The sequence below is a fragment of the Excalfactoria chinensis genome, chromosome 3, assembly GCF_039878825.1.
Source record: "Excalfactoria chinensis isolate bCotChi1 chromosome 3, bCotChi1.hap2, whole genome shotgun sequence".
NCBI classification, from domain to species: Eukaryota; Metazoa; Chordata; class Aves; order Galliformes; family Phasianidae; genus Excalfactoria; species Excalfactoria chinensis.
This window is the reverse complement of record NC_092827.1, coordinates 85,441,389-85,462,284: the sequence shown is the minus strand read 5'-3', so window position 1 is coordinate 85,462,284 and position 20,896 is coordinate 85,441,389. Positions and strand designations below refer to the sequence as shown.

General features: G+C 39.3%; 1 protein-coding gene across 3 annotated transcripts in view; it reads left to right on the top strand.

Annotated features, from left to right (window-relative positions):
* The window catches only part of PTPN14 (protein tyrosine phosphatase non-receptor type 14), a 103,244-nt gene that overhangs the window by 17,471 nt on the left and 64,877 nt on the right, over nucleotides 1-20,896 (top strand). For all 3 annotated transcript variants that reach the window (XR_011903085.1, XM_072332028.1, XM_072332027.1), the window contains exon 2: nucleotides 17,940-18,264. Coding sequence is in view for 2 of the 3 variants with exons in the window: in XM_072332028.1 (XP_072188129.1) it covers nucleotides 18,091-18,264 (174 nt within the window). In the remaining variant the exon portion in view is untranslated. The remainder of the gene's footprint in view (nucleotides 1-17,939; nucleotides 18,265-20,896) is intronic.

The following is a 20,896-nucleotide window of genomic DNA, read 5'->3' as shown; positions in this document are numbered from 1 at the left end:
AGCTCTCAGAACAGGTCCTCCAGTCGAAGTCAACCATCTGGACATTTGTTGTGATTGAAATGTCAGCACTCAAAAGAATCATGAGGAAATCCACTGCCTGTTATTGCCAACCCAGCAGCTGTGTGAAAATTCAAAGTTCTCAACTGACACACTCAAGAAACAGTTTTCATTTACAAAACCTCTGCTTCTGGTGCTTATTATAGAATTTAGATGTTAGGAGCTTCCTTGGATAGTTCACCTCTGGTGCTGATGCATTGCTTTGGAAAGTGTATTTACTTGCTCTTCTGGTACTATCAGCTATGTAGACAGGAGGAGTGGGGCAACTCTTGAGTTACCATCTGGACCAATGTAGGGATCGAGGCAATTTTTCTTCAGAGAAATGCTGAAAGGAGCTCCTGAATTTATATATATATATATATATATATATATATATATATATATATATATATATATGCATATATATATATATATATATATATATATATATAAACATATAAGCCTATGTTGAGCTGACTGAAGAATAGATAGAATGCTACCAGGAAAACAAAAGATTTCAAACTCATGAAGGAAATTCCATTCTCAATTATTTTCTTTACAGAGACAGCCTGTAGCTTGTGGTACAAGAGTTATGGCACTGCAGATCTCTCTTAGTGATATAAATTCTAACTGTGATAACTAACAATATTAATCCTCTGACACAAGCCTTCCACTGCTGTGATCAGTTATGCATAGTGCAGGAGATGGATGAGGAAGGAAGGAAGGACGGACATCGGCAGCTAGACGGTTACTTGAGGAGCACGTTAAGCACCTGACATTTGATGAGTCACTCTCCAGATATGTGTGATTAAATGATGGTTAACTGATTTCTGCAGCTAATGAAGACCAAATATATCTGAAATGTGGAGCTCTCTATTATTGAAGATAGTAGGAAATGCCCTGTGACCTCCCAATTGACAGGCCTCACTACAGTATAACTGACAAACAAAATTGGCCACAATAACAATAACAAGCTTGTGCACTAAGTATGTGTGTTGTTTGTTAATATTAATAGCATTTTGATGTATTTTTTTAAAATGTTGTTAATTTAATTGTAATGTTGAAATTGTAATGTTGATAACTCAGTGATATTTGCTGCGTTTGTCTTTTGGTTGATTCCCATCTAATGAAATCATTTGCCTGTTCCAAAATTCCCATGCAGTCTTGACTAAAGGTTGCTTTGGGTCTCTGTGGTAAGAACAAAATGTAGATGTTGAGCCATTGCCTTGAACACCTCCAGAGACGGGACATCCACAACCTCCCTGGGCAGACTGTGCCAGGACCTCACCACTCTCCTAGTAAAGAACTTCCCCCTAACATCCAACCTAAATCTTCCTAAATGGCATGGAGCTGTGCCAGGGGAGGGGCAGCTGGGGGATGGGGACAGGGTCCGCAACAGAGGGCGGTGGGCACGAAACAGGGCAGTGGGCATTGTGGGTCCATTCTAACTTAGGATATTTTATGAAATAAAAGGAGTGAGGACACAAAACATGAAATTTCGTTCCAGTTTCACTAGCAGTAACTTATTACTGGAATGTGAAACAGCAGTCTAAAATTAGTGTTTACAGATGGATTGTTGAAATTATGAAGCTCACAGGAACATGGGGTTTTGTAACAACTAATCAAGTGCAGTGCTTATGTTTTGGTCATTTTGTAGATGCCCTTGTATCTTTGAAAGGAGTTATGACCATTGTTTCTGTTATTGTATGTACTTAATGCACAAGCTTCTACCAAATTACCATTGTTAGACTTGCATCTCGTTAAACAAACATAGATTGAAACAGATTCCATGGCTGTAAAAACAACCACTCACAAGCCAACTTCTTTGTGCATGTAGGTTGTGTATCATTTCCCCTAAGGAATTAACAACATACCTTGAACTTCACTTTTTAATTTGACTGAAAAAGAGAGGCTTGCATACAGAAGAAAAAACACCCTTCTGGACTCTAATCTCTTAATCTCCATAAAATGCTTCAATGTTTAGCTTTGATAATATATGAAACAAATCTGGTGGTCTGCAACATTTCTGAAGTGCATTCCCTTTTTTGTAGCAAAAAGGAATCAAAGTAGACATAAAATGATGTATGACAGATGGGCTGGTGCTGGTTAAGAGTTAGCCCTCAAGCATGAAGAAATTCCTTAGCTCTAAATTTCTAATATGCCAGTGGGAAGTCATTTGGTAGGCTGATGATTATTACTTTCCTCGTGTTTTCCTGACAGTGTGGTCACCATGTTGGGCCTTTTGATACCAGAGAAAGGGCTACCCAAAAGTAATATCAAGAAATGGAACGTTTGGGTTAACACAGTTTTGCACTCAGATGCAAAAGATGACAGATGATCTGAAAAATGCACGATTCCTTCCTTGTTCTTGAAATCAGGAACTGATTGAGATTCAAAATCAGGGAATTTAAGTAAGAAAATGAATATTACAGTCACAGCTACAGTGTAGGTTTTGCAGTCAGAGAAACATCTTTGCAAAAGTAATATGTGCAAGGGAGAATAAACTTTCAATTCAGTTTCCTATGTATGTTTCCAGAGGAAGATAGTTTTGTTCCCTTCCACCTTCCTTCGGGATAATAGGAGAGAATGGAGCCCTGTTTCCAGCACACATGTATAGGTGAGGTGCTCTCCAAACATGTTGTAACTGCTCTGCTGTAATTAGGTCTAGTGCAAGGAGGTTCAGACTCAGTTGTTGGTTTCATTTATTTATTTATTAGGTCTGGAAGGGTTTAGTTATGATGGTTTATTTGTTTTGGTTTTCATTTCTGTTTGTTTTTAGGTTCAGTGGTTTGATCTTTCCATAGTAAATATCTCATACAATTTGCATGCCTGGTTGCCTGAACCTGTAGCAAAATATCTGTGTTTTAGAAATGTTTTTAGCTCTTAAAGTAGGTATCTGCCTCTTGTATCGAAGTGCTTGTCCCTGGTACTTTTCCAACCTTTACAAACTTCCAATGATTTAAAAATTAATAAAAAAGATTGGTAGCAGGGCTGCCAGCCTGAACAGTCTGCTCCAGAAATGCCTGTATGACTTAATCAGAGTAAGAAATATCTAGTACTAGCAATAAATGGTGTGTGGATTGGATTGGTAGGAAGTGGGACCTTGGTTAACTTCACTTGTGCGTGCTGCAAAGTGTACCCCACACCCATGCTGTTGGTCTTTAAAGTTTTGTTGGCAAAGCTCTGCCTTTTAGGAGTGGAAAACAAGTCATACCCACAATAGACACAGTTACTCTGGTGAAAAGCTCTGTGCCGTCTCTGCCAGTTCAGTGAAAGCCTTTGGCTTATATCTTGTATTCCATTCAGGGAAGTGGCTTGACTACCCCTTACCTGTCCTGTGCTGCCTTCTCCATCCTCACAGAATTTGCATCTGCACAAAGTGGGGTTTGTTGAGGTAGTGCTGCTGCAGTCCCATTCACGTATTGGTAAACCATGAGAAGAAACTGCCATCGTCACAGATCTTATTCTCTTTTAGTAGAAAAAGAGAAAAGCACAATCAGGGGAGATGAAGATATCATTTGGGTGCAGAAATTACATGGAAAGGATAACGCAAGTTGTGCTAGAAGTGCCAAAACTTCTGATGAGATTCCTTGGGACTTGTCAGCTTTTGTACATCAATTTTGCTTTCTCAGTGACATGTTTTTGCCTGGAGGCAGAAGTAAACCATCAAAATATAACAGGATATCCTGCCTCGCCAGGGAGAAGGTCTTAGGGATTCAGGTCTCCCAAGGCTGTGACTGACTGATGTAAGCTATTCTCAAATGGAACCTTCAGTTTTGGAGTGATTTTTTTTTTTGTTTGTTTGTTCTGATCTGTTTTTTAAAAGAAAAAGTTGTATGCTTTTTGCATACCACCAACTGCTCGTGGAAGATAAGGAACTGCAGCAGCCACAGCTCTAGATTTATTGCTATGGTTGATTTCCTGTTATTTTTAATAGGATATAGCCCTTCTGCTTTTAAACTACTGAGCTGTATCAATGAGACTGAATTGCATTTTGAACTACTGTGCCTGTAGGTTTTCAAACACATGCTCGTGACTGGGGTTCGGGTGCCTGGAACAGGGTTACGGCTGGTTTAACACTCTCTTTGTGTTTGCAGACATGTACGAGCTGCCAAGGACGGGGATTTTTAGGAGACGGTGTTTGATTCGTTTTAAAGTAGTATTGTTTGCAAAGTAAAGCAAACGAAAAAATAAACCTTGTGTCAAGATTTGCTCTGAGCAGACAGTCGGGTTACTTGATTGTCCAGCCCCAGCCTGGCTCACTGCATGCTCCATAAATTTGGGAATTTGTAGCTGGCTGGAAGAGAGATTCAGGCACTTAAGCATGGTTGGAGCAGTGGGAGGAAATAGGCTGGTAAACTTTTAACAGGCAAAATTGAGGTTAAATACCAAGATTTTAGTGGAGAGAAATAAGTGTTGTGTACCTCTCTTGCACCTCATTAATTTTATTTAGATTCTCATGACTCTTTTCATTCAAAACACTTTGAACGCTCTGTATATCTACTCAAAATATCGCTGTGTTCTGATGTGTGATAGAAGTATGGAAACAGTAAGCTGAGTCAGGCCATAACAAAGACACAAAGGGAGTTAGGGGAGGGAGGTCAGCTGGTCTATAGTTTGTATGGTCCCAGTGACGCTTAGAGATGGGGACACGAGTGCTCTGCATGAGATCCTGCTAACTCCATGACATGCTCGCACATTGTGTAACGTGGTTACCCTTCAGCAAGCTGAATTCTTAATTCCAGTTTTTCATTAACAATTTTGACAATAGGAAATTTCAAAACTGCATTTTAAAAATGCTTTGTTACGCATCTTTTTGGTTCGTCTTTGTACAGGCTTTTTGTGCCTTGGTGGGCTTGAATGGTTTCTTAGTCCGCAGGCCATCCTCTTCAATTATCTAATACAAATGAGCAAGGAAGTTAGTTTTAGTTATTTCTTGGGATTTAGCATTAGCAGCTTTCCAGTTTGGAAGATACATTTTCAGTGTCCACCCCTAAAAAATTATATGCCCTGTCTTAATTTGGATGCTATAAAATAAAATATATATGTACATATAAAAATATATATATAAATGTATATATATATTTATTAATTAAATATTAATATATTTAATATTATATTAAATATATATATTTAACCTTCTGGATATCTTCTATTAATGACGTTGTAAAGAAATAAAAACAAGCATTTAAGATCGTTTTAAGATCACACAGATGTGATTTTTCATTAGTAGTAGCTGTGATTGGTACAACCCTGTGAGGGATATCTATGTGTAAGGGATGGGAAAGCAATATAAACAGAATTTTCATGTCCAGATGACTTTAGGATTGGTACATGTCTGCTGATTCTAGACAAGTGATCAGAAATGCATAGCAGGTTTTGGTTCTAAAGGGGAGAGAGCAATTCTTGTTTTCAAGGATGTAATTAAATAATGCATTTTAAGGAAGAAATACAGTTTTGTAGGTTGCATTCTTTACTTGAATATGTAGATTCAAACTAAATTTGTTTTCCATTGTAGCTGACAATAGGATGTTCTTTCTTTCCTGGAGGGATTGCTTCCTCAAGCAGATCTGTTGGCTGATTATAGTGTTCCAAACCATCTGTGTTTTTATCCAGGTATTTGTTTTGAGACCTGTGACTTTGTTTTCTTCGAAATGAAGCAAGATTCAACAGTCACTTACAATTTTTTTCTTTTTTGTGTTTTACCTTGGGATGTTTGTAGTGCAATTCGGGTATTGGATTTTATTCCTTTTGGGGTTGTGAGAAGTATAATAATAGCTGATGAAGGTGTCTTTGCATGCAGTACAACTATCTAGATGCTCTCTGCTTCAGATTCTAGATGGAAGAATCTCCCAGCTAAGTCTGTGAAGACTTCTAGCCAAAACCAGAGCATCTTTGGGAAAATAGGTATCTAAATTATATGCAGACTTTATTATCATAATAATGCCCATCTGTGCTTATGGCATTGAACTTGAAAATGGCTACAAAGCCACTGATGGTGGTGATATCCTTCTCAAAGCTTTTCAACTGAAAAGAAAATGAGCTCATGAAGCTTGACAGTAAGATGTGAAGTTTTTGTAGTCAGTTATACTTCAGATGCAGCACTTCCAGAAGCCTCATCTCCCTCATGGGCACTTGCCCGACTTAGTCCTTACCTCCTGTGCATGTCATGCACTGTCACAGTTCCTTTCCATATTACTTGTAATAACAATACTTTTCTTACCATTCTACCCCCCCGCAGCAGAACTGTTTGTCTTTCTAAATTTAGATATCCATGGTTACATATGATATTTTTTTCTCTGTTTAAACTTGGCAGTTTAAATTGCTTATGGAAAAGAAATGTGCATTCCACTACAGGAAGCCTGTAAGCAGTATCCTTCATTTACAGAATAAAATGTTACGTGGAGCATTTCACTCTTCCTCCTGTAGAAGGAAAACAATACTTATAAAGAGTGGGTTTATTCTTATGTCTATAGCCAGAGTCTTCCCTTGTTTTCATTTCAGGGTACCACCGTACCTAGGGGAGCTAGCTATATATGGAATGGTGCAAGGGCATGTGATTTTATATACCAGTTGAGAAAGTTTTATTGTCATTCTTATAGTTTGGTTTTTTTTCTCCAGCTGAAAGAGAGTATTCAAACCTTCTTAAGTGGACCACTCGTTAATGTAGGCGTCCTTACCTGAACATCTCTCTTCGATTCTCAAGATCCCACACAATCTTTTCTCATGTTTAAGACCCCACTGATAGTTATGACCACTGAAAATGCTTTATTGGTATGAAACAATGTAATATATTACCATTTTTTTGGCTTTAAAAATAGTTCCCTTTGCTTTCTAAAATACCCAAGATGCATGAAACTATTCCATGGAGAAACAAATGAGAAATCAGGAGTCTGTTTGGCATCTACTGTGTCAGTTGGACTTAATTCCAACTTCTTTGCTGTGTGCACCTACTGCAAATACTGTAATATTTTTCCCATCTCTACTGAATACCTCATTCTCACCTCTGTGATTGAATAATAGCCTAGGTAAATGGAATTGTCTAACTCTTGATAATGGATAATGAGTCATGTTGGACCTCTGTATGTAAGGAGCCAGAAGATAAATTAGGTTGAGGTGTAGCTTTATTTTTGTATTAGTGAAAATGCAGCTTGAATAGGCAAAGGGATTAAGAAGAAGAATCTGGCATGCATTCCATGCACTGTTTTACTTCTTCAGAGTACAAATCAGATGTTGGAAAGTTTTTTTCCCTTTCCTATCTGTGCAGAGGAAATCCCTATTTCTGAGTTCTTTGGTTATCCCTGACAACCAATTTTCTTTCTCCCTCTTCCTTCTCTACTTCATGCAGACAAATATTTGCTGTAATTCACAGGAGGAAAAAAAAAAAAAAAGCTTTTCTGTTAAAACTGAATACATTCGTACAATATTTTCATATTCTTTCATGGCAAGGATAGGGTTGCTGTTTGAGCCCTACTAACCAGCAAACAATTACTTAGCCTGGTGGCCTGAGGAAGGGTTGTGCAATGTGGATTTGGTCTTGTGGCTGTCTTTATTTATTTCCATTTGTGAGAATATGGTAAAAGATTTGTGCTGCCCTTGTCTGTGTCAGAACATGAATCTTCCAGTGCCTAAATCATGCCACCACTTCCTGACTGCTTTACTCGAGCGCTTAGAGCTGGTAATGGAGGATTTTGCAATTCATCTCTCACAAGTGGCTTGTGAAGGATGCTGCATCTTCCAGGCTGGCACAGATTGCTGCAAGAAGGACTCAAAATGCCAGCCTCTTTCAGTTTGTGTCCTGCAGGAGCAGACTGTTCTAATGGGATAAAGGAGACAGAAAAAGGAACACTTTCATAGCACAGTGTTTGATGCTCCTCAGGAATGCTTTCTTTGGAAATCAGTAATTTTGGGTTTCCTTTATCAGAACACCTGATGGAGTAGGAACATCAAGATAAGAAACAGGATTCTTGTCACGTCTTTTGAATTTTCTTCTGGGAATAATTCATAGTCTTCTCTGTGTTGCTTTTCTGTTTGTTTTTGGTTAGTTGGTTTGTTTTGTTACTGCCTTTTTTGAAATCTGCTAACTTCAAAACTCTGTGTTTTTTTCCTCCCTCTTTCTTGAAGGTGTAATTTCTGTATTTTTTTAATAAATTATCCCATTCTAGGCTTTGTGCTTTTTACAGATTTATGTTATTTTTGGCATAAACTGCATTATTAAAGGCCAGGCGTATTTTACACTGACAAGTTTATATATCAAATTTAAAAAAAAAAGACTGAAGAAATGTAGCAGCTTGTTGTTGGCCATTAAGTGCATACCCCCAAACCAATGAAATCTGGTGTTATGGTATCCCATAAGGAAGTGACAGTGTTCTATCGAGTCGGGTTGGGACTGATGAGAAGCACGAGGATATATGAGTAGTCCTTAAAGGGCATTCATATTCTTTGCTTCCAGAAACTTTATTAAAAATAGATGGGTGCAATAGCAATAAATTCATTATTCTTGCAAGGATGTCCTGAATTGAGCGCGCCAGTATATGACTTTGAACTTGAGTCTGACTTAGAAATGGATGTTGTTTTGAAGATAGCCCTTCACAGGGATTCTCCTGTTTATGCTCTGTGAATGCTTGTGTTATATTTAGGCACTGAAAATACTTTCAGACTGACTGTCCGGCATTCAGCAGCGCGGGGGTGGCTGGGGAGACACAAGCTGTGCTTTCTTTCATGGGTACTTCAGTCTCTTTCCAGCAGTTCCCTGCCCTCAGTGTGAGCTGCAGCAGAGCTTTGCTGCTCTTCTGCCTCCCACATCAGTCTTGTACAGATGGTCCTTATACTGTAGGCTGTACAGCATCTGTGCTGTAGGCTGGCCTACATTAGCCAAAGGAGAATGCTCTAATGCTCTAACATTGTCATGATGGAGGAGGACTCTTTTTGTTCTTTTTTTTCTTAAGTAGATCCAATGTGAATTTGGAAATGGAGAACTGAAAGTCTTTGTAGAACAAGGGGTAGTGCTTTTAAACCAAGGCAGGCAAATGCAGCTTTTAAAAGTGAGGGAGAAATTATTCACTTTGAGGGTACTGAGGGGCTGGAACAGGCTGCCCAGAGAAGCTGTGGATGCCCCATTCCTGAAGGCATTCAAGGTCAGGTAGGATTGGGGCTGTGGCATGATATGATCTGATGAGCGGCAGCCCTTCCTGTGTCAGGGGAGTTAGACTAGGTAGTCCTTAAGGACACATTCTTTAAGGGTCCCAAACCATTCTGTGAGTCAGATTTCCTGTTTTCGTTGTCTGTAGGTATCTAGAGAGAGGAGCAGAGCTGCTGCTGCCTCTGGTCTGAATCACACTTCATGGGGATTGTCAACAATTTGTGGAAGTTTCTCATTCCTTACTCTGCGTGGTCTTCGTGGTGCCTTTATCTGTCACTTCATCCCTGGCATCAATTCTGGGAATAACTGCCCCATGACATTAGTCCTTAGTAACTCTTTCAAAAGCACAGCTAATTATTTCCTAGAAATACATTATATGTTATATATACACATTTTTTAAAGAACCGTTTAATTCACAGCAAATTTTTCTCAGACTTGTGATAGAAAATGGAAATGGTGAACTTCAGCAGTCAAGATGAGCACCTCAGATGAAATGCCAGCTCACTGGGCACCAGTGGGAAGTGCTGGTCTCTTTCCTCTTTCACATTAAGCTGCAGAGGAATGTGTGTGTCAGGCTTCAAGTTAAAGAAATGAGGTGCTTCCAATTCACTAACCAGAGGCAGGGTTGCAGGAAGGACTGTAATCATGTGGGATTTCTGCACTTGTTTTGGTGGTGGGTGTTTCGACTTGTGCTTCTCCCACAGTTCCAGTTAATGCCAAGTGTAAATGACAGGATACCTTGTCTTAGTAGGTTTCTACTAGTCGAAGTGTGTGATGTCAAACAAGAGCAGGGTAAGTACAGAAAGCTTGTTCAAACATTTATTTTTTTCCTCATTGATTCCGCCTTCTTCTGTTCTGGTGGTTAGGTCTCATACCCTCTTACAGGAAAATAAAATTGCATAATAACGCAGTATTTTTCTTTGCTTGCATTCAGAAGCATTTCAGTGAGGCAGTGGATCAAAGACCTATTTGTGCCACTTGGATATGAGTGTACGAGTACACCCACCTGTACTGATACAGAAAATGTTTTGATTTTGTGCAAGTTATGTTTTGATCCAAGTTATTCATACAGCATGCAGCTTAAATTTGAGCAATTTTACTATTTTTCATGTGAGAACTAAGACTAATTAGTCTTAATTCTGACTTGCTTGAAAAGAGCAGCCAAACAAGGTAACGTTAGATGTAAAGTACTTATTTTCAGCTCATAACCCAGTAAAAGTTTCTGTGGAACACACATCCCTTGTGTGTTCGAAAGCAGCTATCTTCTTTTATAGGGTAAGTCAAGAAGTAGGCTTTAATGTCATTAAAAGCTGATAGCTTCAAGTATGATTCCAAATGAAGTTATCATCATATGGAAAGTGTAAATACATAGCCCAAACAGGCTTACGGAGAAGGATGGTAAGGTGTTTTTGAAGCACTGTTGCTGTGCTTCAAAAAGCTGAACAAAGGATAATGTTGCATGATTTTAAAAACTTACATCATATATATATTTTTTTTTTGCATAAGGCTGCAACTTGTATTTCGCTTTTTAAAGGTAATACAGTTTCACTGACCTTTTGCGCAAAGCTGTTTTGTTGGTTAGAATTAATGATGAAAGGGAAGTTGCAAGTAATCTAAATATGTTATAACAACAAAAATACACTTTTGAACAATGAAACAATATGAGATTACTGTTTGTACAGTTCCTACTGCTGCAAATGCAGTTAGCAGCTTACTGAAATACAGTGACAGTAAAGTCGTGGTCTTCCTCCCAGGGTGCTTTGAAAGCTTTTGCAAAACAGACGTATGGTGAAGGGCTCATATTGTTGGGCTTTCCTGGTATTTGAAGTGTGTGAGCTTCCCTGCCTAAAATTAGTAGGGGAAAAAAAACTCATGACATTTATTGTTAATGTCTTAGATCCTGTGTACCATCCAACATGGTGATACCCAGGTAATTGTTTTCAGATACTGTTCATCAATGTAACGTTCAGCAGAGATGAAGGAGGAGCACAGAGAGGTGCTCAGAGGCTGGTCCTGTTGAAGGCTTCTCATTCTGAGACTCTGCTCAGAAAAGTTGGTCATTTCAAAGAAAGTTCCCATTTTGGCCATAAGTCTTACTCCTAAGTATTTGGTCTGTTTCAGGCCAGTGTTAAAGCCCACACAGTGGGCACTGGAAAATAATCCTTTAATACCAAAAGAAAAGTACCGTTAGCTCATTTCCGCCAGCTACGCTGCATTTTAGATGAGGTGTTTTTCTGTTCTGCTGTTGAAACAAATGCTGTTATTCATAGGCTCTGGCTGTACGATTTACATCAAGGCCTATATTCAGCAAAGATAAGGTTTAATTTCTTCATGTGTGTGCCTGCAGTATAATCCTTCTTTGACAGAACTTGAAGGAATTTTTTCAGCATTTTGTACCATTGACATTTTTATACGTTGAGTAGTGGAGATGCTTTTTTCTTTGCAAGTTCAAAAGGTTGTGTTGTGATCTGACATCAGATATCTACTTATGTAATTAAATATGTCTTTTTGTGTGGGTTAGGATGTACAGTGCACGTGATTTATTGTTTATTATTATTATTATTATTATTATTATTATTCCTCTTGCTTTGTCCCTCTCCTCCTTTTCCTCTTACTCCTTCCCTACCCCAAATCAGATATGGCTCTTGTTGCTTATTTGCAACCACACTTCTCCCCTCATGTTATTCCAGTCCCTTACTGGAATGGGATTTGCTGGGAAGTAAACAACTACTCTGAACTTTAAGAAACTGGACAAAACTTTATGCTTACCGTAAGCTTGCAGATACCGGTCTTGCATCACTTGATGTCAGAGCTTTGGTTCTCTTTCTTTCAAGAAAAGTGCAGATTTGTGGTTTGGAGGGGCCACTGCACTGTTTATATTGGATTTGTTGCAAGTTGAGCGTTTCTTGCTGATCTTTCCCCGCTCTCCATTTGTACATGTGATCACTTAGGTTTTACAGCGTGAGATTTTAAGAAAATATTTTCTTTCCTCATGGGCCAAAGAGCCTGATATGTGGGGATCTCAGTATATTAGATAGGTGCCTTTTTGACTTTTGCATTCTTAAAAGTTGGAGGTTGTCTGATGCGTTTTTGGAAAATCATAATTATAACCCAAGTTATCCTTGTTGAAAGACTTTGTAACTTTTCCAGGTTTTTATACTAAGAAAAACAAAGGAGAATGGGATGTATGCAGGCATTATTGCTGCTTTTTCTTTTGCTTGAGTATAAATTGTAGAAACTCAGCTTGTTGAAAAGAAGGAGAGGAAATATCACACTGGTAATAAGTGCATGCAGATGGATATATTTTGTCATTTTTTAGAATCAGGCCATGATGTGATGAAGAAATAAGGAGTCAAAAGGGTGCTGAGTTGATGCCTGCAATTCAGTGCTGGTGTACTGGGAGCAGAGAACCCTGAGCTCATCCCACAGCTGGGGATACTGGAGGTCACAGTATGCAGAGGCATGCTGGTAACACATGGAGCCTTGTGTGGCTCCAGAGCCAGCTCTTCGAAGTAGGTATTTTTGTCTGGTGCTCATCAAAACAGGATAGGTGACTGTAAAATCATAGAATATCTTTAGCTGGGAGAAACTTACTTGGATTGTCAGGTGCGGTGATGTCTGAAGTGTTTGCTTGTTTTCTCTTGTTATTTCAAACAAAGATTTATTGTGTTGTTTGAAGTTACAGAACTATTGGCCCCAGTTTGAACTACTGCACATTTCACTAGTGTGAATATACTAGTATGAGTAACTTTGCTCTGTTTCTGACTCGGTTACTTGACTCTACTGGAATTATCTCTTCTGTTCTTTGTCTTATTGTATGTTTAAAACTTGTATTTGTGGTTATACTCCTCTCTTTATAACATGAAAGAATAATGGAAGCACACTAGGAAATGTTCCTGTTTTTTATTAAGCATATCCTTTGCTGTTTTTATGTTTTTGCATGCCTATCAATCACATTTAGCAGGAAAAGCAATCTCTTGTAACCACCGTAGCTCTAGTCAGCCCGAAGGAGTGGAAAGCTCTTCACAAGGATGACTGCTGGAAAGAATTGAGTGGTGACCATAAATGTTGCTACCAAATGTAACCACTGCAGTAAAATGTGTTCAAAATTCAAAGTTTCTGATAAGTTTCAAGACAGTTGAAATCAATTTATTTTAAAGAGTTTACTCTGCCACCAGTATTTAGTTCTTCCTGACCGCTGATTGCTAGGATGTGGTTAGGAAGAGTTAAGGAGCTTCTTCTGAGAAGTGGTACTTCAGGGACAGCAGCAGTCATAGCCAGTCTGCAAGAAAGGTGCACCAAAATACAGCAATTCCTCTAAGTGGTCTGTTTGTATAGAAAACACGTTCCATCTGCATTTTGCAATATTCACTGTTCTAACAGGCATTTGATTCTAGAATAAATTGCTTAATTTGGAGGAAAACGTATTTAAAGAAAAAAGAAGTGCATTTTGAATCAACTTGCTATTGCACATAAAATAACATTCCTTCTCATGCTGGAGTCAGCCACGAGCTATTTCAGTTGACTGACCAAGCTGAAAACTATCCTGTTCTTATGAGTGGCTCAGTGCTGTGCCCTGTAGAGCTGCACCCTGCTGTAGCACAGAGGTGTAGTGTGGCATTAACTACAGCTGGAGTGGGTGGTGTGTGCTTGGTTTGGACTTTGTTGCTTTTGTTTTAATGGACAAAGTTCTACAAGGCACATTTGGGAATGGTAAAAGCTCCAGCTTTGTTACAAGTATTCTTATGGATTAACACTTACTGGAGTGGCAAGCTATGTGTCATTTAGATCGTTTATGCTGTTGACTCCTTAAAGTAACTCACCAATAATTGCATTAGGAAGACCTGTTTGTTAAGAGTATGCTGGAGGAAAAAATCAGACGGTTATGGGTAAAGCAGTAGATTGCAGTTTGGGAAGCTCATGTCATTTCTGTGATAGAAACCATATGTTAGACACTGATATAGTGAGGTCCACAAAATACTTGATACTTTTTCCACTAGGTACACAAGAATAATTATATGTCTGCCTAATAGACTTTGATCCATTAAATCTCCAGGAAGCTGCTTAATGGTCGCATAAGAAAGATGTTTTTACACCGAAAGGGTTGCTCTATTAGAAGAGAATAGGATAAAAAGAATGTCTTTAATGACGTTTATGCAGGTATGTCATCAAAAGCAAAGAAAACAAGGGTAGAACTTTGATCAGAATCAGAATTATTCTTTTTACTTGAACAAGAGTTGAACTACTCTAGATGTTGTACCAGTGAAAGTAGAATCTGACTCATAGGACACAGGGAAAATGCACGGTAACTTAAATACTAAGACATCTGTTACAGGAGATGGATCTGATGGGAAACTGGGAAGGAAAGCTTGGAATGAAGTTGGGAAAGTAGAAATGCTGAGATCACCTTTGCTCACTGTGTTTCGGTGTCCTGTGATGCACGGCGTTATTAACAGTAGCTGTTATCTTCTGCTTTAAATGTACTCGGAGAGTTCTCTTGGCCACCCTGTGTGCTTGTAGGTGATTGCTAGATGCCTAGAGGCCTCTCTATGAGAGGAGGCTGTTTCACAGGTAGAGACGTCCTCTTTTAGGTGGAACTCAGTGAAATGTAGATGGATTGTGCTGCTGCACGTCCTGTCTCCCTAACACTGTTATTTTTACTCTTCCCTCAAACCGTAGGCTGCACCCCACGTGAGTGCACACCAAGTGCTGCGGTTTCATGCCCAGCCCAGGGTTACATAGCTGTGTGAGGTGTGCTGCTGCTCCTGCTGGGCCAGGAATGCTGGAGGGGAGCCAGGTGCTGTTGGTAAATACAGGCTGCTGTTTGACAGTAATTGCTTTCTTCCTGGAGTTTCAAAAATTGCATACAAAAGCCAGTGAAGTGAGAGAATGCGTTCTCCTTCGAGTGCATTTTACAGCAGATGCTGTTTTATTATTGACCATAGTAGAAATGTTAATATTTCATTCAGTGGGCACAGTTATCTCCCTTTTGCATTCTGAAGAGTGATGGGTTTGTGCTTAACTTTCTGTCAAGATTTCAGGTGAAGAGCTCTATTTGTGGAAAAACTCAGACCAGGGCCCTTCTGTTTCCAGCCTTCTCCTTTTTCAGTTGTCTGCAAAATTCTACAAGTGAAAACTGAGAGTCCTGATGCTTTTGTAATTACACAAACATAATGAAGCATAATACTCTGTTTGATTTAGGAGGGGCTTTTGTGATATGACGTAGTAGGCTTAGCAGAAACATTAAAAGTGACAGCCTAACAGAAAACCAAGGTGTAAAGGTGGTCCAAAATCCAGAAACTGTATAAATGGGAAAGTTAGACACGTGCGTTGAATTCAGAGTTAACAGTTGTTAATGGCTGGTCTGATTTGAGCCAGTTGATGTTGTCTCAGCCTCATCATCCCAAGTGTGATGTTTCATATGGCAGAGCTGACATCATGCTCTCTTGTATATTTGTGTGAAATAAAAATGTAACCCAAATCATGTTGTACAAGGTGTAGCATAAAGACATTAACCCATTTGTATGTCTGCATCCATAGAAAGTGAGGCTGGATTTTGGCTCTCGATAGACTTGAGAAAAAATTCCTGTTACTTTACTGCTTCTAGAAAAGTGAAGGAAATATTGCCCTTATTTACGTAAGCAAACCAGAGGATAGAACAATTAATTTGTAGTCCCGTTAATGTTCTCACTATGTGGGAATTGGTGGTTTTATTCCAAAACAAAATGTCTGTATGGAAGTCTTCAGGGACAGTGGATTGTTAAAGAGTTGGATTGTTAAAGAGTTGGATTGTTCAGTTTTCATGGAGTATAATATTACTTTTTAAAATGGCTAGCTAAAACCCTCTGTGTTCCAATTGAAATTATCTCCAAAGCCAGAGACCGAACAAAAATACTATTCTTGATAAGATATAGTTCTCCACACCCTTAATTCTTTGTAATTTCCTTTCATTTTTTCCCACTGTTCAACTTCATGTTGTGGTTTTGGATAGATTCATAGGAAAAATAGCTGCCAAATAGTTAACATCTAGGGGTTAAAGCATAGACCGACCTGTGTTTTAGTATATGGATCTGCTCTGTTTTCCCAGTGATCTTGGATAAAGCTGGCTGATGTTTGTTTCAATTCCTTGTCTCTGAATCATAGTTAGTATGTCCCTGCCTCATCAGATTGTTTTGAGGATGAATTTGTTAATGTTTGATGGCTTCTGATATTACAGTGACGAATGTATAACGACTCTCTCATGCAATCCTGAAAATATTAAATCATGTTTGTACTCAGAAAAGTTAGAAATGAGAAAGTACAGCAGCTAATCTGTCGGTTTGTTTGCACCTCTGTCAAATGATATGTGTCCCTTCTTGGAGTCTGTGGGTGTTTCTATGGTAAAGCTAGCAAATCACCAGAGTAGTTGCACACCCAAATAGTGAGGAGTTGCTTGTGATTTTCTTTATGTGACTTTGGTTTGGATTGTGTTGCCCTGACCCCCTAATAAGAGACAAGTTATGTTGGCTTTAGAAAATACTCTTGACCAAATACATGATAGTTATGTTTTGAGTATAACAATAATCACTGTAGTCAATTGGGCTGCTTCTAATAATCTCCATAGCAACTAGAATCATTAAAAACTGATTCATCCAGCTCCATGCCAAACAACACACGTGGGCAGTGTAGTATCTTTTTGAAATGTCACATTCAGCTAAATGATGCATACTCTGCTGGCGATGCTTTCTGTTGTGTCCCTTAAGAAGAAATGGGAGCTAGTTTTTATTTTCTGTATTTAAGAGAAGTGGACCTCTAAGTGCAATTGTTAGCGTTCCTTCATCTCTTTTCCAGAATATTCAAACTAAACCAGGAAGGCTTGGTAACAAGTAATTTCTGTGGCTGATTTTCTGTTTGCATTTATTTCATTCCTTCCTGCATGTGGAAAATGACGCTATGAATCTGGCTATGCCAGTACAGATGCTTTGTTGTGATTTAATTGGAACTTGATTCCATCTAAAATTAAGAAAAAAGAATAATAATATAAAGGATCATAGCATTTTAGATGTCATTAATCTGTATCTTTAGTTCTTTTATCTGCTTTGTATTTTGGCTTAACAGTTGTGTGCCTCCTTGATTAAACCACTTGGTTTTGTCCTCCTCCCTGATGTCTGACAGTTACTCATTCCACCTGAAAGGGTTGAAATGCAGACCTGCTTTGGAGCTGAAAGTGAGCAAGATGTCAGGAATTCCCTCAGAGGAACCTGTTCTTTAATGTCTTGGATGCTTCTTGCCTTTCACATGCATGCTTCAGGTCTGATATTTCTTAAGTGCTGAGCACATGCATTTCCTGTTGACTGCATCCAGACTTTCTTCTTTCAAACTCTCACCTCTTTTAAATTCTTCTGTTCCTTAAGCTAGCTTTCAAAGCTAGCCTGAGGACACTGAAAACCTAACTTGAAGATTATGTTATAGACCCCTGTGGTGGGGTAATGGTGGGAAAGTTAGCACCTCTGCATGTTTGCCCTGTAGAATTGCAGTTTTCATTGAGCTTCTCATGGAATGACTTTGCAATGAAAATTCAGCACCAAGGTAGAATTTTTGTAAGATTTGTTGTAGAATGTGTTCTTTTGGGAGATGCTGCGATTACCTGACAGTCATATGTGTAGGGGTGTTTGTTTATGGGTTTAAATGTGACTGTTTTTCCTTAAAGTCTTTTGTTTTGCTGATCTTTGGGAACATCATATTTCATACCTAATTCTATTTATTTGTATGTATTTCACAGGAATTCCTTGGAGCCTGCCCTGGGAATGGACAGCCACCTCCATTTCTGGAGGAGAGTAGTGCCAATTGAAGAAGCCTTCAAGGCAAGTCGACAAGTGTGCTGATACTCTTCTAAGAGTAAAGGGAAGCGACTGCCTTCTAGGCCAACAGCCATGCCTTTCGGGCTGAAACTACGACGGACCAGACGCTACAATGTCTTGAGCAAGAACTGCTTTGTGACACGGATCCGTCTGCTGGACAGCAATGTCATCGAATGCACTCTGTCCGTGGAAAGCACGGGGCAGGAGTGCTTGGAAGCTGTTGCTCAGAGGCTGGAATTACGTGAGGTAAGAGTAATCAGGAAAGGCCATCTGTCACTTATAACTTGACACATTTTTAGTGGACGTGAGCCAGCAGTCGAGAAGGCCAGCGGTATCCTGGGCTGCATCACAAGATGCAGAATGAGGGAAGGGATTGTACCCCTCTGTTCTGCCCTTGTGAGGCCCATCTGGAGTACTGTGTCCAGGCCTGGTGCCACCAGCATGAGAAAGGTGTGGAGCTTTTGGAACAGGTCTGGAGGAAGGCTGGAGAAGCCTCTGGAGAGACCTCATTGTGGCCTTCCAGTTCTTGAGAAGAGTTTATATAAACAGGAGGGAGACCAACTTCTTACACAGTCTGATAGTGATGGGACAAGGGGAAATGGTTTTAATCTAAAAGAGGGAAGATTTTGGTTAAATGTTAGGTGAAATTTTTTTAATGAGGGAGTGGTGAGGCACTGGCACAGCTGCACCGAAAAGCTGTGGATGCCCCACTCCTGGAGATTCAAGGCCAGCTTGGTGGGGGCCCAGGACAGCCTGATCTGGTGGGTGGCAGCCCTGCCTTTTGCAGGAGGGCTGGAATTGGGTGACCTTTAAGGTCCTTTCCAACCTAAGCCATTACATCGTTTAGTTCTGACAGTCCTCGTTCATTTCAGTTGTGTTACTTTTATAGCTGCCAGGTATGATCAACAGCTGGAGCTCAGACAAATGTCTTCTGGTTGCATGGAAACTGAAGATAGAGCAGCACCCAGAGTGTTGTGCTATTGTTTTCATTGTAGCTTTGAGAGCTCTTTGTAGTATGAGGATGAGGTTTCTTCTTTTCTTAGAAGATGATGGGTGTTACCTTCTAAATCAAGATGCTGGTGTGCCAAGTTGCAGTCATGTTTGTCTGAGTGAAACCTTGATTTCATTGACATGGTAGGTTGAATTGCATCGGTGAGAATGAGGCCATTGGCTTTCAAATGCATACCTTGATAAAAATATATTCTTATTACTAACCACAACAAGCAGCAATTGTGTTAGTAGGCTGAACAGCTAGTGAAAGTTTGAGGGTGGGTTTTTTTCTTTCTATTGTTTAACTGAAATATTTGGTATCTGAAACTACAAAAGGTTTATTTTTCATCTACAGTACTTCTGGAAAAGTTTAGAAACCCAGACTTATCTTATTAAAGACCAAAATCTTTTATTTTCTAGCTCTTGCTGTGGAGTTTGTGTGTTACATGCTGAGCCTTCTGGTGAGAAAGCTCCCTCCAATGTGTGGCACAAATGAACTGTCCTTTCTTATTTAAATTCTGTGGACTCCTTATGTATCCTGCATGCTTATGGGCTTTTGCAAGCCACAGATTGAAAATCATTGCATGGGAACGGCTCCATATTGCCTGACTGTCCTGCTGGATCTTGCAGTGACTTACAGGGGGCTCTATATGAATAAATGTAATAGTGGCAACTGGAAAGTAGCATACAAATAGCTGATGCAGGTGGGAGCTAAGCAAATACTCAGTTTTATTGTTTTATTTTTTATTTTTTTAGATCAAGGATGATAAAGAGTCAGAGAAAGATCTCACTGTATCTTTCTGTAGAATAGGCAGAGGAATGTGCCAGCAGGAATAGGGCAGTGTCAGAAGGATTGTATGGTGGTTGTATTTTTAAACATGGATTGTATTAGAAGCATTTCCACTATCTTTTAGATGTGAGGAGTTCACAGTAATTGAAAATGATTTCTTTTTCTTGTTGGGGATACTTTAGAGTGTATGTATAGAGGCCAGGTATTTCCTTTTCCTTCCAGTGCAGAGAGGAGTGAAATGAATGAAGTGATTCTCCTTCTGTTCCTTGTGGTTTATGAAGTTAGCGCAGTGCGGGGTTTAAAGATTCTTTCCGTACAGATCCACCTGCATTTCTGAACAATAGCTCTATCAGTGGGTTAGCATTCTTCTTCACAAAGTGTATTGTGATTTCAGAATACGTTTTGTTTTACTTTGGGATGAAAGCTGAAGTTTCAAAATTTTCCAGAAAAAGAGATCAGACAGTAGAGTAGGAACGAAAGTTGTTTTGGTCAGTGTTCAGTTTCACGGGGGCTTTGTATTGCTTTGGTGTTTTTCTTTCATTTTCAAATTTGTTTGTGTCATGCAAAAAGAAATGTCAGCACAAAGAGTTTGTGTTTTAAGATGAAAAAATAACAACACAGAAGAGAATGCTTTGATGTTATTGGACTACTTTCCCCTTCTTTCATCACCCTCTCCGCTTTTTTTTTCTAAACAAAGTTTTGGCAGTGTTGAACCAATTTTGTAGAGTTCAGATTTCAACAGTACAGCATATTTTAACAGAAGCATTCTTGAGTCTCTTTTCTATTATTTCCCCTTCTGATTGATTCTGGTAGCATCCAGTGCTGCTTTAAATGTTAAGGACAGAAGAGAATTACTTGCATCTTCAAACCCTTAGGTGCTCCTTCATCTTCTCTGCTCCTCAGTTAAGAAATCTTTGGCACTAGCAAGTTCTGAGATGCTTGTTAATGTGTGCTGACCTTCCTGACACTAAATTCAATTCTGTTTCGGACTCTCTGGTCCTCCTGACATGGCTTACAGAGTCTCCTCTGTAAGGCTAATGCAATAATTTTATGACAGTCCTGTTCCCTCTTTAGACTAATTTAGCAGTCATTGACCAA